General features: G+C 36.3%; 1 protein-coding gene across 1 annotated transcript in view; it reads right to left on the bottom strand.

Moving 5' to 3' along the window:
- LOC122796777 (macrophage mannose receptor 1-like) overlaps positions 1-17,858 on the bottom strand; it is a 1,798,323-nt gene that overhangs the window by 329,818 nt on the left and 1,450,647 nt on the right. Inside the window, exon 26 of the mRNA XM_044065505.1 lies at positions 10,425-10,654. Coding sequence (XP_043921440.1) covers positions 10,425-10,654 — 230 coding nt within the window. The remainder of the gene's footprint in view (positions 1-10,424; positions 10,655-17,858) is intronic.

Genomic DNA, 17,858 nt, shown 5'->3' with positions numbered 1-17,858 from the left:
GACAACCATGTGGCCAAAGTGGTGAGAAAAACATTTTATATAGCCCACCTAATCATGAAGGGATTCACATCTAGATCAGGGGAGGTCATCGTGCCTCTTTACTCATCCCTCATCAGGCCCATAATTGAGTACAATGCCCCTTTTTGGATGTACCTTACCAGACACCTGCAGCAACAGGAAAGACCCCAAAAGTACCTCACCAAGAGGATCAAAGGGCTCAAACAGATGCCATATGCTGCCCAGTTAAGAAACTCTAGCTCTACTCAGTGGCATACCACCTGCTCAGAGGCAATCTGTGCCTGATGTATAAAGCCATGCCAACCTGGAATTAATGGACATGCTGCACCTCAGAAAATCCAAATCCCATCGAGCTATGCGCTCGAGAGACTTGAACCTCAGCACTGAAATAAATAGGACATGCTGGAGGGACAAATTCATAACCCAGAGGCTCCCTTCACTCTGGAATAAAATCCCAGTCCAGGTTAGGCTGAGTCCCTCATTGACTCTCTTCAAGAGGAATCTTGATGAGTGGATGGGAGATCATAGGTTAACACCGGGTATCACTTCTGTGTCACTGTTAGACAGAGGCACAGTATACTAACCTCGAAAAAGGGCATAGCAAAATTAATTTAAAATGGGTGGTGAAAGCCAAACACACTCTGGTTAGGCTTATAAATGCTCTAGGGCAGATGGCCTAGTATGAACCTATGAACCTATGAAAAAATTAATTATCTTGGAATTATAATTAAATCTACTGTAAAAGACAATAGCAATAAATTATAGTAATTTCATAGACACATTTACTAAAATAATTATTCATCAGAACTTTTTTTACAATAAAAGACAGACTTCAATAAAAATGATAATCCTACCACAAATACTTTTCTTTCTACAATTACTAATTGTTCTCCCCTAAAAAAATCTTTAAGAAATTAATTCTTTTCTTCTTAATTTTCTCTGGTTCCCCAAAAAAACAAGAATATCCTTTGTGTTGGCATGTTAAAAGTTGACAAGAAGGTGGATTAAGTTTTCAAATGTTGAATTATATGCCCAGTTCATAATTCTCAATTTAATACTTCTATGGTTAAATTTGTCTTATCAATCCACTTACAAATCTAGTCTCTGAATAAAAACAGCCATGTTGTAGGATCTTTCTCTAAATTTGGAATTAATAAACTTTACTGGATCTTGAAAGACTTTTATGTTTAAATGAAAACAACAAATACTATTCCTCTCCCTTCACTGACTACATCCTTATACATTTTAAAAGATTGTTGAATTCCAATTATATAGTTAAAGATTTATTTATTTTTTATTATTTCCTATATCAAATGCCGTAGATTGTTTGGCAACTTTTAATATAAACAAAATGCTAGACCTTAGAGAAGCAAATTTAATGTTTTGGCATTAATTCTTAATCAGAAATAAATCACATCATACAGATTGTCTTCTTGCAAGAGATTGTTTAAAAAATTGGTAATAATAATTGGTTGACTATACAATCTTGGAAAGAATATGTTAGTGATAAAATCAAAATCTCCATGAATTTTCAAACAAAACATATTCAGAACCAATAGTAACTCAGTAATAAATTATATTTATATCAATAATGTATAAAATAATAAAAAAAGTTTGTTATACAGATTCATTATTTTAGAATTACTCAAGTAAGATTAAAGAGAAGACCTTTTCTGATGAAGGTAAATGTTTAATTCTTAAATCTGTGGGAAAATCTATTGCTTCTCTTTATTGTAAAATATATACATGGATATTTATTCACAGAGCCTTTTTAACTCCACATAAAGCAACTTTATCTATGGGAAAATTAATTGTTGGAGGTGTAATGAAGTCTCTTAATGCAGACTGGTTTCATATGATATTGGATTGTAAAATAATAACTCCTTTTTGGGTTGAATTTAGAAATTTTGCACAAGCATTGTGGACAGATAATTGCATCAATTCTAACTCCTTGATATTATTTTAATGTTCCAGTTCCAGATTGTCTTCCTAGGACGCAGTTGCCTCTCCTTTGGTCCATTTTAGCTATACAAGAAAAATAGTCATAAAGAATTTGAAATGTAAAGCTACCCTTCCTGTCACCGAATTGATTAATTTAAGAAAAAATGTCTGTAAAACAGAATTGTCAACTGCCAAAATAAGAACTCTGAATATTACTTACCAGTTTAGATTTTTTTCAAAATGAAATGATTTACTTGATAAATTTTAATTAATTATTTTTCTATGTTTGATTTTGTTGTGGACATCTGTAAATAGTTATGTTTTGTTCTGTTCATCTTTAAATAATTTTGTACAACCTTTGTTTAAAAATTAATAAAAAAGTTGTTTAAAAAGGTTTTAATGATGACAAAGACAAGATCATCACAATTCATGCATAGGCAGAAATGCCTCGGAGACAGAAATGTCTGCATGCCTGTATTGTTCCTTTGAGTGACACCTGACATCAAGCAGCTAAGACCACTGCTACTTCCCATTCTAAGAACTGAAAAAAAAATTGCATTTGCTAATACTTTGCCATCAGCTGCACAAATACACTTGGCAGCAGTATACCTCAGTAAGCAATAATAGGAAACTAAATGTAAATTCAGTGACTTCTACTACTTGTGCATGGTCCGTTGGCTAATTCTAAGTTTAGATGTGAGACATTCATTGCAATGCAGTTGTATACAGTTGTGGCACTGCCACAAAGTACCCTTCCAAGCATATTCCACTGAACTTCTTTAACTGCAAACATACTTGCAAAGTAGTATTATTGAGTGCAGTGTATATATTTTGCATGTTTACCTTGCACACCATACATAAATCACAAAGAGTTGTCAATGATCCACAAAAAGAATCACAAGACATTCATACAATCATCTTAATATAAACCGTCAGGAATGCATGTGTTTTACTTCACTGGTGGACATCTGTGACCAACACCCATCACACATCACTACTCAATGCACCTTACTAACACATACACACACACACACACACACACACACACACACACACACACACACACACACACACACACACACACACACACACACACACACACACACACACACACACACACACACACACACACACATATCATTCACAACAAAACAATTAATGTGAATTATGTGATATATGAGTTTTTGATACAGCATGTTGTAAGTTATCAACACATTGATGTTTTGTCTGTCTGTCATACCACATTGCCCATTCCATGAAACAAATGCCATGTAAAGTACACCTATTGTTGTGCAACAATTGTAATAAGACTTCTCTTGTATCATTAGTGGTTAATTCACCATTCTATAGACTATGCACTTAGACTGGTATCTGAATACAGCAATTGTAACTTGCATGAGTGTGTCAGCAAATACTAACAAGTAGGACTGGCTCATCCATCAGATCTGATGTATACACTTCAACTCAATAGAAAACTTTACACAGGGAGAAGCCAACTGTTGTACTCTGTTTTAGACAGAGCATCTGTCCTGCAACACTGCAATCTCTTCAAATGTGTGCTTTGTGACATTTGCAGTAGGGTGTCTCCTGTGGCACAAGCAGCTGATATACAGTTCTGTAGACTGTGGATGTAGAGATACGTGTCCGAATCCAGCAATGACAAACAATTATGAATGTGTCTGACTAAAGTGACAGGTAAAATTGACTTATCCAACAGACCTGGTGTGTACCCTTCTACTCAGTGGAAACATTTACAGGGAGACAGGGCTCCCCAGCTTTTTTACTTCCTTTTAGGCAAAGCATCAACCTTGCAACACAGTGATGAAGTCATCCCTTCAAATATCTGCAGCTTCACATTTGTAGTAAGACTTCTGTGATGTGTGGCAAAGACACAGTTCTAAATAATTTGGACCTAGATAGGCAGGTTTTTGAATCCAGCAATATGTACGTAGTGTGTGTGTGTGTGTGTGTGTGTGTGTGTGTGTGTGTGTGTGTGTGTGTGTGTGTGTGTGTGTGTGTGTGTGTGTGTGTGTGTGTGTGTGTGTGTGTGTTTGTGTGTAAGACAACAATGACTGATAGGACTAGCTTAATCACCTCAAGGTAGCACTTTCATAGCTGAAGGATTCTGAGCCATCTAACTACATTTTAGGGGAGCATTCAAATGCAATGCAACACTTAAGTCATCACTTCAAGTGTGTTCTTTCTGACATCTGTACTGGGATTTTTCCTGTGGCATAAGCAATTAATACACAGATCTCAAGAGCATGGACTTAGGCACTGTTTCCAATCCAGCAATGTCTAACTACGTGTTCATATAACAGATAATTAAAAATATGTAGGAATGGCTTCATCAGCAGAGGTAATGTGGATAATTCAGTGTAGGGTTGCCATTTATATTTCTACAAGATTTTGATCTCTCAAACACAGTTAAGTGAACCATATGAATTTAAACACACCACTCATATAGGTAGGTGTATGAGTCTGAGAAGGTATAATAAATGACTGTGTAAGTGAATGCTGCTAGAAAAAGTTGAAAGTAATTTAAGTTTACAAATTTACTTAGAAACATTTACATCATGAGGGAGAAAGGTCAACTTTTATACTCTCTTTGGTGGAAGTCATATGCATTCTAACAAAACACTCAAGTTACCCTTTCAAGTATGTTTTTTTTGACAAGTGAGATATAAATTCTTGTTTGGTTTCATCAATTAGTGCTCAGGTCAAGAGGAGCCTAATGTACACTACATATGTCTGAATCCAGTGTTGTATGCCTTTTATTTTTTTTCACAGTTAGTGGTAATAAGCAAAAATGACATCTTCAACAGTTCTTGATGCGTGGCATACTACACAGTGGTCACAAAATGTCTTAGGGACCTGTATTACGGTATTTTGTTATGTTTTGTTTGGATGTGTGGATGATGATTATCCAGTAATTGCTACTTCCTTATCAGCATGCACAGTATGATGATGTATGTATTGCATTTTCCAGTGAACAACAGACAGCATAAAGCACCACAAGTAATCAATGGTGGAGATTAGTTGTTTTCATTTCTCATTTTGTGGCACAAACTGCTGAGAAATTGCTTTTGGAAGCATGGCTCTGTGCCTGCCATGCAGTGGAGGTAGCAGCCAATGTGTAGTGGATACCAAGATTGTTATAGGTCAGTGTATACTTGTATGTAAACTCCAGCCATTTCCACAGTTCACTTACAACCTGATAGCAATGCTGCACCTGTCTGTGAGGTATGTTACATGTTATGATACAGGTATTATGATGCTCAATGATCAGTTCAGTAGACATTTTTATTTCTAACATGATGGTAAAAATCCTTTGGAAGTATAATTTGACATAGTGTATTAACTGTGTATGTAGCAGACAATATACAGTGCTTGCAAAGGTACGAATGTTTTCCACTCCGACCACATAAAATAGATTGAAACATTGCATGCAGCAGTTATCCTTACACAGTAATAGCATAAGCTGCTGTCTCAATACAGCTGTCAGAAATTTTGGTAAACTCATGCAACCATATATATGCATATATAGACATATATTTAAATGCATTTACACACACACACACACACACACACACACACACATATATATATATATATATATATATATATATATATATATATATATATATGGGTCTATATGACTTGGTCGACAGTTCATATGATCGACTATTTATTTGGTCGACAGTTCATTTGATCGACAAGCATTTGCCCCCTTCCCCAATGTTGTGTGACCCTGGAGTTGATATATAGGTTCATAGGTTCATAGGTTCATACTAGGCTATCTGCCCTAGGGCATTTATAAGCCTAGCCAGAGTGTGTGTGGCTTTCACCACACCTTAGGATGAGAATACTATACCCATTAGTTTGCTGTGCCTCTGTCCAGCAGTGATACAGAGATGATTCCCGGGGTAAACCTACGATCTCCCATCCACTCGTCAAGATTTCTCTTGAACAGAGTCAGTGAGGGGCTCTGCCTCACATGGACTGGGATTCTGTTCCATAGTGTAGGGAGTCTCTGGGTGATGAATCTGTCCCTCCAGCACGTCCTATTTATATCCGTGTTGAGGTTTAAGTCTCTTGCTCTCGTGGCTCTGGTGGATTTGGATTTTTTGAGGTGGAGCATGTCCATTAATTCCGGGTTGGACATGGCCTTGTATGTCAGGCACAGATCACCTCTGAGCAGACGGTATGCGACTGAATAGAGCTGGAGTTTCTTCAGTCGGGTATCGTATGACATATGTTTGAGCCCCTTTATCCTTTTGGTGAGGAACTTTTGGGGTCTTTCCAACTGCTGCAGGTGTCGGGTAAGGTACATTCCGAATGGGCGTTGTACTCAATCATTGGTCTGATAAGTGAAGAGTACAGGGGTACAATGACCTCTCCTGATCTGGATGTGAATCCTTCATGATCAGGTGGGCAAGGTAGAAGGTCTTCCTAACCACTTTGGCAATGTGAGTGTCAAAGAGAGGTTACTGTCAACTTGGGTCCCCAGGTCCCTGATAACTTCTTCCGTGTTTAATGGATTACCACCTATGTGGTAATTAGGAGTTACCTTGTTTTTCCCAAAGGGTATGACTATACATTTTTGGCATTTAGCTTAAGGCCATGGCTCTGGCACCAGTTATCCATTTCTATGAGACCTTTCTGGAGGATGTCTGTGTCTGATGGACTGTCAATTATGGTGCCCAGTTTGCAGTCATCTGCAAATTTTGTCAGCCACAATCCCCCTATGTTTGCCTGCACTTCAGAAAAATAAATGCCGAACAAGAGGGGGCCCAGGACTGAGCCCTGTGGGACACCGCTCGTGACCGGCTTAGAGTCTGACATGGCACCAGCAACTCTAACCCTGTGTGTTCTGTCCTTGAGCCAGTTTGCAACCCATCTTGTGACATATATAGTTAAGGAGGGTGTGGGGGGCACAGCCCCCATTAGAGGTGTGGGGCAGAAGCCCCCTAAAATGCTTGTCGATCAAATGAACTGTCGACCAAATAAACAGTCGATCATATGAACTGTCGAGCAAGTCATATAGACCCATATATATATATATATATATATATATGTATATATATATATATATATATGCGTGTGTGTGTGTGTGTGTGTGTGTGTATATATATATATATATATATATATAGAGAGAGAGAGAGAGAGGTGTGTGTCTGTGTGTGTGTGTGTGTGTGTGTGTGTGTGTGTGTGTGTGTGTGTGTGTGTGTGTGTGTGTGTGTGTGTGTCTGTGACTCAAAATGATAGAATGCACATTTAACTGAAAGATTTTTTTTTTGTAAAAAGAATGCACAAAAGAGTGAAAGGTCATTTAAGTGCATCACCATGGTTGGATTTAGTTTTATATCGTGTAGGTAAGTAGGAGTGTGCAGGAAAATAAATGTTTGATTGAAAAAGTATGCAAGACAGTGTTATAGCAGTTGTGAATATGCAGATGTTTGCAAGTTAGAGTAAGGGTTAGGTAACGTGGTACAGTGTGTGTGTGTGTGTGTGTGTGTGTGTGTGTGTGTGTGTGTGTGTGTGTGTGTGTGTGTGTGTGTGTGTGTGTGTGTGCGCGAGCTCGGGCATTCATGCACCTGTAGGTTTAGTTTTCTTTTGGAATGTGTGTTTATGAAGGAAGAAATAAGGTGCCAAAAAGCAGGACAGAATGAAAGCTTTAAAAAGTCTGGAAATGAAACATGGCAAGGTGACGGGTCAGACAGTATCTTGTACAGAGACTGAGTTAAGCTGCTTTGCATTAAGACTATAGAAATTAAATAAAAGAGTTCAAGCATTTCTCTGTGCATGAATTACACAAAGGCAATCTGCAACTAGTAAAAATGATCCCAAATGATATTTGTCACTGAACTTACCTAAAGACAGAGCAAGGATTTGTGCCCATTTCCTAAATGTTGTGTGTGAAACTGTGTTGTAGTGAAAAGGGTATTGGTCAGTGGTTGTGACAATAAACAGCCTGCAATGACCTGTGAAACAGACAAGTACATCTGACCTAGAGGAGAGAGCCGGAAATGCATCCAAGACCCGTGTCCTTGTGTGTTTCTTGTCAGTATCTTGCCAGTCCCTTGGAGATTATTTGTTTAGATGCATTTATGCAAATAAACATGGGTCCAACAGACAACTGGAAGGGTGAGGTTGCAGTGACTTAATTAATAAAACTAGTGTGAATAACACACATACTCATACCTCTCAGCTGTACAGATTCTCACAGACTGTTCAGATTTTTGCCTCATATCTTTGGTCTGTTCCTCATAAAAATTGTTTTCTTTGACAAATCATTAGGATGATCTAAAGATTAAAGTCAATAAATAATGATATGCATTTGAGTTTCAGACTTCATATCCTTCTGAAAAATACATGCTAACACAGATTTCTAAGTTCATAAGAGCAATATTTAAAATGTGTCCCTATTTTTGGGCCTTTGTCTCCCCCATTATGTCAGGCTTTGTCCAGATTTCTTGCGCTAAGAGGTTGAGAGGTATGATATAACTAAATATAAAAATATTTCAGTAATAAAGATAAACTGGAATAGAACTGACTTTAAGGAACAGAGCAAGGGTTTCTGTCATACTTAATACACCTTGTTCCTGTTTCTCCTCAGAAATTATTAGTTCCCCTACATACTCCGACCATAACACAATGGATAATGTTTGGCCCCATTCATAGCTAAGCTGTTATGTTTTCAAGAAATGGATTCAAGAAATTCATTCTGAAGGTGAATTTCCTGAATTTCCTGAATCTGTTCTGAGAATACATAAGAAAAGCTTATGATTGGCAAAATAATTACAGTTGTTTATAATATATGGATAGTTTTAAATACCTCAGTGATTTACTAGTTAAATAAGCACTGCAAAGAGTCTAGCAATTTTTAAAATCATCGCAGCTCTTGACCTATCCTGTTAACAATAATTAATATTTTAGTCATATTTACTGCAGGGCTAAGATGTGATCTATTTGTGGAGAGCTATTGATTATATGATAGGTATATATCTTTATAAATATAAATTAGAAATGATATATTCATTAGATGCTGTGTTAGATTTGGCAGGATTTTTTAATGCTAATCATATGTTAGTGCCAATAGTGATCATGAAATAAATTTAAAATAAAGTTAAAAAATCAGATGCAAAAGTAAAAAATAATCAGGAACAAAAACAGATATGAAGAAACACTTTATAAACTTGTAATTGGTACTATGGAGCTAGATCACTGATATAATAGGATTTGTTTTAATACAACATTGCTGAAGTGTCAGAAATATTTGATCACAATGGTCACTGCGATTTTCTTACTGTAATCATCTCAGACTGCCATAAATTTAAATCTTTTATGAGAACTGTAGCAACATCTGAGTGAAAATCATGGACATCTCTGAAAACTATGAACAATAAAAAGATAATTGACTACTGCCATTTGTCATTTTTGTGACAGACTACAGGTGTGTTACAGTTTTATTGCTATTAGACGGTTTACCATGTAGCCATAGGGTGGCTGCAGACATGAATCTACTATGTATGTGGCAGCAACAGCTTCATTTAGTTATAACAGTGAGGCTTATATGCAAGAATCTAGTATAACAAGCTTGTAATACATGGTGCACTGTGATTACATGCTTACATCAGGGAAAACACAAGCTTGTTAAACACCTTTGTGACATTAATAAGGTGCTTAACAAGCTTTTGTTAAGCACCTTTAGTATTATTTAGATACAACAAGGTTTTGTTTAGCAGACCTAGGTACAGTTAAAATCTGGTCTTGAGCTAGAAAACAACAGGGGACAGTGAGAACAGTGGCAGAAAGCAAAACAGCTTTTAAAAGTTCTTAGAATTTCACTATGCTAGACTTGTAAACAATAAATGTCTTAACAGTTTTTAAAGCTCTTTTTCTTCAGAGGGACTCTTCGCTTCTGCCAGCTGTCTATTTGACAGTGGTAATATGTTTTACCAGCCTTCATTGACTTTGACAGCTAGTAAAACACTTCACATTTCTATGCTTTTTTATGAAGATAGATAAGCTAAAATTGTTAAAATTCCACTATTACACAGTAAACTGGATCCAAAATAGTTACTTAGCTTGAACACATGACCAGTGGAATATGACAGCACTCACTGTAGAGTCATTTAATTGGCCTTATCTTTTCAAGTGTAAGAATTGTTGACCACTTGCTGGTAAGAAAATATGCAGATGACTTCAAAGTTGGGAACACTGTTATGGCTGAATGGTTATAACAAGGATCCATAATTTATGGAGGGGAATTCACAGCAAATGAATCTGTATACACACACACACACACACACACACACACACACACACACACACACACACAATAAAGATTGCAATGTCAGTTCATGAATCATATCAGCTGAAACATCCAAAAGTATCTTTCCAACAAAATTATTGCTTCCCTTCAAATAAACTAATAAATGCATGATAAAGTTTCACTGTACCTTATTGCTGTTTAGGCCTATCCAAACAGGCCCTCCAAGCTTAACAACCTGCAGCAAAAGAAAAGCATCTTCATAAATATTTCTAAGGCTGACAAGATTAAATCCTTTGGCAGTGCATTGAGACTGCGCATCATCCCACTTCATTTTATTTTCAACTATTTTGTAAGTGTTGTTATCGAAGGTGATCATATCCTTAAGAGTATCTGTTGGTTGCTGAGGTATGTCAGGGTCTGAAAAGAAAAAAATAAACATTTCCATTATCAAAAACATATTTCTACATGACAGTTCTGCAGACATATGGTAACTAAATAATTATACTGAGAAAAACATTAAATTATTCAAAAAGTTGGCAAGCAATAGTCTTTTTTTTCAATATTTTTGTCCCCCTACATCATTCTTCTGCATGTTACCCATTGTCATACATTCATTAGACAAGTCTGCTAGCCACATTACTGACCCCACCACTTGCTTTTCTTTATTGTATGGCCAAGGCTAGAATGGATATTAAGGGAATCCTGGGGGTCTAGCTGACTACTTCCACAAGGGAATTTTTTTATGTCCTACACATTGCCAAACTCCTCAACTGTGTTTGCTGACCACCTCAGATGCCCGAGATCCTAACAGAACCTGGGCTACTAGGGCCATAGTTAGGGCCTTATCCCCTTCATGCCACAGTGCATAATCAGCAATAGCAAGTCTTGATAATATCTTGATATCAAAATGCATAAGTTATAAACTTAACATGAAACTAGATTTTTTCTTCTTTGTCATTTCAATCTGACTATTGGCTACAAAGCTTTTTGTCAGATCCAGTTCAACTTTCTGCTGCTGCTTCTAGCCTCTAGCTCTGTCAGTGCTTTCCTTCCATAAGTTCTCTGTGCCCTCACTAACCAGAAAGAGGGTGACATAGGACCAGGAGACAACATTACATAATTATAACTAGGAATTGGTAATGGCCAATAGGAAGCATTTTATTCTAACAACTTTCTAAGTTTATAAGAGCAATATTTAAAATATGTCCTGATTTTGAGCTTTTGTTCTCCTCCCTTATTTGGCTTTGTCCAGATTTCTTGTGCTATGAGGTTCAGAGGTATGCTCAGGTGCCATCCTCAGAATGACTATGCTAGAAGGCATTCACCCCACTCCAGCAATCTTTTCATTTCAAATAAATTGCCTGTAAATGCTCAGTTTTGATAAAACATTGTTTCAAACAAGTGGATTCTGAAGGGTATTCTGGAAGGTTGAAGGACAGAAAAGTCCCCTCCCTTTGGGGAATCCCTAGTCACCCTCCCAATCAAATGGAGTTGTTTCCTCCAGTACTCCGGAATATGCTGCTAGAAGAGTGAGAGATGTGTTCTTGCAAATCAAATGGGAAAGAGCTTTTTTTACAGAATGTTCCTGGTTCAAAAGAAGGAACACAGTTGGAAATCAGTTTTAGATCATTTTCTCTCAATTATTTTCCTTTTGTAAAGATTCCAAAGTTCAGAAAGTTGATGCTTCAAATAGGCTTACCTCAGATCTGGTAACTTTAGACCTCAAAGATGCTTATTACCACATTCCAACAGTAAACAACTTAAAGAGGTTTCTAACATTTTGTGTGTCTGGTTCACATTATCGGCTGTCCACTGCAACAATAGTGTAGAATAAAATGCTTTGTTTTAGCTTGTATTTTCTGAATATATAAAGTCTAAAACTCAAATATCTGTCATAATTTAGTGACTTCAGTTCAAAATTTTTTGCCAGAAAACCACAAATTATATGAAAAATAGGCCAAAAATATATGGCAAAAATCTGGACTTTTGAGAAGTGTGTACTTCAACCTTTTTTGGAAACATTCCTTTCTTTTGGGGATTTTCATTATGCCAGGGGTCCTGCTGAATTGCTTATCGATAGTGTGTTGGGCTGAATGGTAAGTGATTCTAAGAAATTCAGGTATACAGAATGTTTTTCATGCTTTCCAGTTAGGGACTTGCAGTTAGCAATGATATGTTGGAAGATTTTGCCTATGGTCAGCTGGTCACCTTTTATTCTTAGCACTCCTTTAATTTCCTTTGATGACCTGTGAGCCTGGTGAGCAAATGGGTATCTGACTTTTTGACATCTTTCTGTCCTTGGCTTGCAACCTGATACTTTCTTTATGCCACCTATTGAGTCACTTTCTAGAAGCTTATAGAAGTCCCTTTTTAGTTCTTTGTTGGCCATCCAGTATGCATTTTTAAACTAGCCTGTGTTTTCTATGTCCCACTTTGTCCTGCACTCCTCCTTTCTTTTGATGTCTTCTTGGACTTTCACCATCAGCTTTCCTCATGTACCTTATTTCTATAGCGGGCTCAGTCACATATCTGTTCTGTAGTCCTCACACATGCTATTTTGAGGTGTGGCCATTCTTCTTCAACCTATTTCCTGCTCTTCTTGTCTTGGAGTACTAGAGCCCTGAGTAATTTGTTGTACTTCCTCCCCAGTCTATTTCCATATCTTTGGTTCATGGGTGAGTTTGAGATGGAAACACCCTGCGTATTTTGGGGGAAGACCCCCCACAGAAACACAGGGAGAGCATGCAAATGCCAAACAGGCATTGGCCGGAGGTCAGGCTTGAACCTTGTGCATGGGAGGTGAATACCTTAACCATTGTGCTAACCGGTCTCTCTCTCTCTTTCACTCTCAGAGTGGAAAACCTAAATCTCTTTAATCAATGAGCTTTTAGCACAGATGACAATCAAGCCTTGCACCTTATGCATGTGAGGCAAACATCTTAATCACTGCCATATAGCTTTTTGCAAGCAATCCCTTTTTAAAAGATCCTACTTATCTATCTATGAAACTTTTAGTAGAGGTATTCATTTAGACAGTTGTGTACACACCATATGGTCTAAATAAGCCATGGATTCTCTGTGTAATATACAAAATTTGCACTCAGTAGAGTAGAAAGAATATGCCTAGCTACACAGTTGATGTATCTGTGTGTGTGTGTGTGTGTGTGTGTGTGTGTGTGTGTGTGTGTGTGTGTGTGTGTGTGTGTGTGTGTGTGTGTGTGTGTGTGTGTGTGTGTGTGTTTGAGTATGTGTATATCTATCTATCTAGCTATATAGATAGATTGATACATAGATAGATATTTATATAGATACACACACACACACACACACATACATATATATATATATATATATATATATATATATATATATATATATATATATATATATATATATATATATATATACATACATACATATACATACATATTTAGATACTGGGTCTCCTACAAGTGTTTGCATGCTAGCAGGTCATGACACACTTGCTCACTGTCACTTGCTCGAAAAAAGGATGAGACCAAACTCCTGCAAGCCCAAGGTCTCATTCTCAACATTTGATCCTATAAAATCGTATAGTCCTACTAGAAGCCTATTCTAACCCTTAAACTCCCTCTCAAGTTTGCAAACTGAGTCCTCTGTCCAGTAGCTGAAAATTCCACTTGCTATTTTTAAGCCTGAAATCCCTTATCACTCCCTAAACCTAAACTGTCCAATCATTAATAACCCTAAAACTTCCCTCTTGCTCCTTAAGCCTAAAATCCCCTTCCCACTTCCTTCCTGCAGTGTCAGACCTTTCTGTAGGATATCAACATCATTTGGAGAGTCATCAGCCATCACGTGGTCAGGCAAAGGCCATCTATATTTGCCTTGACATATGAACAGTATATCCCATATAGGATGGCACCCAGCAGTGAGCCCTCTGTTACTCCACTGGTGAACTGGCCTCTTCTGGTTGTGAATTCCCCCACTCAAACAATTTGCCCTGTCTGTGAGCCATTAGGCTATCCATCTAGTGGAGATGAGGTTTATGCCCAGTTTTGTAAGTTTATCTCAAATTCCCAGGTGGGATACTGTGTTAAATTCCTTGGCCAGGTCAAGGTAGGTGGAATGCACTGTCTTACCCTCACCCATGGCCTTGCTAACCTTCTCAAAGAAGTCCATCAGACTGAGCAGGCAGGACCTGCCCTTGCAGAAGCCAAAATGGGTTGGGTCAAGAGTCTGGAGATTTCCTATGTCATCGTTAATCAGTGTTTAAACCAAGAAAAAACGCCAAAATTGGAGTTGCCAAACCCCACGTACCAACCAAACAAACTGGAAGCGAAATGAAGGATAAACTTCAAAGTTTTATTGTAAATCAATTAAATCCACAGCAAACCTATTTAATGGAGAATATTTTAGGCAGGTGCAAGGTGTAGCAATGGGTGCTGCCTGTGCACCTACCTTTGCGAACCTAGTTTTAGCTAATTGGGAAAAGAAACTCATTTTGGGATCAAAATATGAGAAATATTGGACACTTTATAAAAGATTTCTTGACGATATCATTATATTTTGGATAGGGGGTATAGACATATTGGATGAATTTATTAAATACATGGAAGAAACTTCAAAATTTTTAAAGTTTACATATCATTATTCAAAGACTAGTATTCCATATTTAGATGTAGAAATAACCTTAGAAAACAAAACTTTCCAAACAAGTGTTTATAGGAAACCCACCTATGTAAATTCTTTTTTACATTTTAATAGCGCCCATCCGTTGTATTGTAAAAATAATTTAGTGAAAGGGCAGTTTGTAAGAGGGTCGAGAATGACCAGCAAAGATGACAAATTTGTAATTGAGTGTGATTTGTTACAAAAAAGTGTTTCGAGAGAGAGCATACCCAAGTGAATTTATTCAAAGTTTAAGAACTGAGGTAGAAAATGGTAGAAGGGACAGATTTAGACCTATACTTGGGTTGAATAATGTAGTGAAAGTGGTAGAAGAAAAGGAAAATGAAAATTTTCAACAATCACTTATTCTTGAATACAATTTATTAAACAAGAAAGTAAAGACTATATTTCATAGAGAATGGGAGAGATTTAAAAATTTTACGGATTTAGAAGGGGTTTCCATCCATATGCCTAAAGTTATATTTAAAAACACTATTAGTATAAAAGGATGTTTAGAAAACAATACTGACAACGAAAAGAATAAAGAAATAAGAGGTAGGGTAAAAACTGGAACTTTCAAATGTGGTAGGTGCAGGCAATGTGATCATATTTTGAATAAAGAAAAATATTTTTGGAAGGGAGAAAAGATGGTTAAAAGCAAGGCATATTATAATTGTGAATCAAGGGGGCTCGTTTATTTGGCTACATGTGTGGTATGTCCGTCTTTTTATGTTGGAAAGACGGAAAGGTCACTTAAAAGAAGAATATATGAACACATGTACGATGTCAAGAAGGAAAAGGAAACAAATGCGATTTTTAGGCATTCTAAGGTTTGTGTAGGGTCCAAATTCCAATTTTTTGTTTTGGACCAAATAGTAAGTGACAATAGAGGGGGCCCCTTTGAAGAATTAATAGCCTACAGAGAATTGTGGTGGCAAGTGGCCTTAGAGGCAAATAGGAAACCGGGTTTAAATGAGTATATATCTATTCAGCCCCTTTTGAAAATAAGGGCTGAAAAAATATGAATAGAAATGTGTAATAACCCAGGTAACCAGGAGATGGCACCATTGTCTACACAAATTCACTATCACACAAAGTATATAGGTTTGCATTGATGAAATTTTATTTTATTTATTTCATTTTGCTTTTACCCATTTATTTATATATTTATATATTTTTATAAGAAGTTTTAAATATATAAAAGTTTTTAACATATTTTATAAATTTATTGGGAAGTACTTGTTTATTTATTGCTTATTGAAATATACGTATTTGTTTAGGAAGAGCATTAATTAAATGGTGTATATATTTAATAAATTAATTGATGTGATTTGAAGGCTTAATTTAGAATACATAAACATGATTGGTTCTTTGTTTTTTAAATTTATTTAAAAGGTTAACCAAAGATGACTGTTTTTATCTGATGAAGTCCATTCGTGACGAAAACGCTTAGGTTGAGAAGGCGTTCATGGTTTTGTCAAAAGTGTGGTTTGCTGTGGATTTAATTGATTTACAATAAAACTTTGAAGTTTATCCTTCATCTCGCTTCCAGTTTGTTTGGTTAATCAGTGTTTGTGTGTGTGTGTGTGTGTGTGTGTGTGTGTGTGTGTGTGTGTGTGTGTGTGTGTGTGTGTGTGTGAACATATTTGAAGTAGGACTGAACTGAAGCAGTGTATGCAATTTGACAATATTTATACATACATAGTTCATACAGACTGCAGAAATTATATGGACAATTCAGTATTTAAAATTAATATGATTTTAAAAGCAGTAGCTGTTAGTCTATAGTTAACTTGAGTTAATTAACATGAAGTTTAACATAAGTGGTTTCAAATGTAGTTGGGAAAGAATGAGCAGAAGGCTGGGAAAAGGAGTAAAGTGATACATAGTTTTGAGAAACTTGTACAAAGTTAGTTTGTACAGGTAAGTATGTGTTTACTTGCTTTTGAAATTCTTTAATGTTTGATTTAGATCTTATTTCATATTGGTCATTTCTTAATGGGTCAAGATTTAAGGAATCCATCCTTATTTACAACAGCTGTAACTGAACTTCCTGGAGAGCTATGGGCCTGTCTAGATACATGCAGAAGTACAGTAAATTATTTAAGATCATAGACTCTTAACCATGTGAAATCATATATATATATATATATATATATATATATATATATATATATATATATGTGTGTGTGTATTTATAAAATTCAGGCGTACTCTAATTTCTGGCATCCCTCGGAAAATTATACAACTTTTAGTTTCTTACACTTTCTTGGGCACCACTATATACTGCAAGTCTTCTGATTTTTGCTCCTAATACATTTCATCTCATGCCTTTCCCTTAAAAACTGTTGTACACCTTTGTCACGAAAGGATATACTGCCAGCCCAGCTAGCTGGAATTTTGTAAATAATTATATGTCATTTGTGAATATTAATATGATTTATATAGGAGTGTAACAAAGGAAGATACTGCCAGTCCAGCTATCTGAAATGTTGTAAATAATTATATGTCATTTGTGAATATGAACATGATTCATATGCTTGTGTATTAGAACTTTATGTCATATAAGATGACTTGTACAGATGTGTGCTGAAGAAATAATTAAAAATGTAACCACAGTTTACCCTACTGGAAAAGAACAGAAATGTACATACACTATAGTAACTGTTTAGATGCATATATTTTAACAATGGAAACTTAATCACCAGATATTAACTTCAGAAAAATAGCTGAAATTAAATTAGATTATGGCCACATAATAAAACGATGCTATCTTTCAGTTTTGGTGCAGTAACAGACACAATGTCTTAGAACTAGAGGCTTTTGACATTCTCTTGGAAGTGTTTTATTGTTTTATGACTTCCAGGATCTGCCTTAGATCTAACAAAAGCCCTGGTTTATGTATTTTCATAGGAAGATGCTAAACCCTACCAGCTGCAGCAATGGTTGTTTTTTACCTGGGATTGAGTCA

Source organism: Protopterus annectens, chromosome 3.part0 (genome assembly GCF_019279795.1).
Source record: "Protopterus annectens isolate FY-2018-M chromosome 3.part0, PAN1.0, whole genome shotgun sequence".
NCBI lineage: Eukaryota > Metazoa > Chordata > Ceratodontiformes > Protopteridae > Protopterus > Protopterus annectens.
This window is presented reverse-complemented; position numbering and strand designations above follow the sequence as displayed.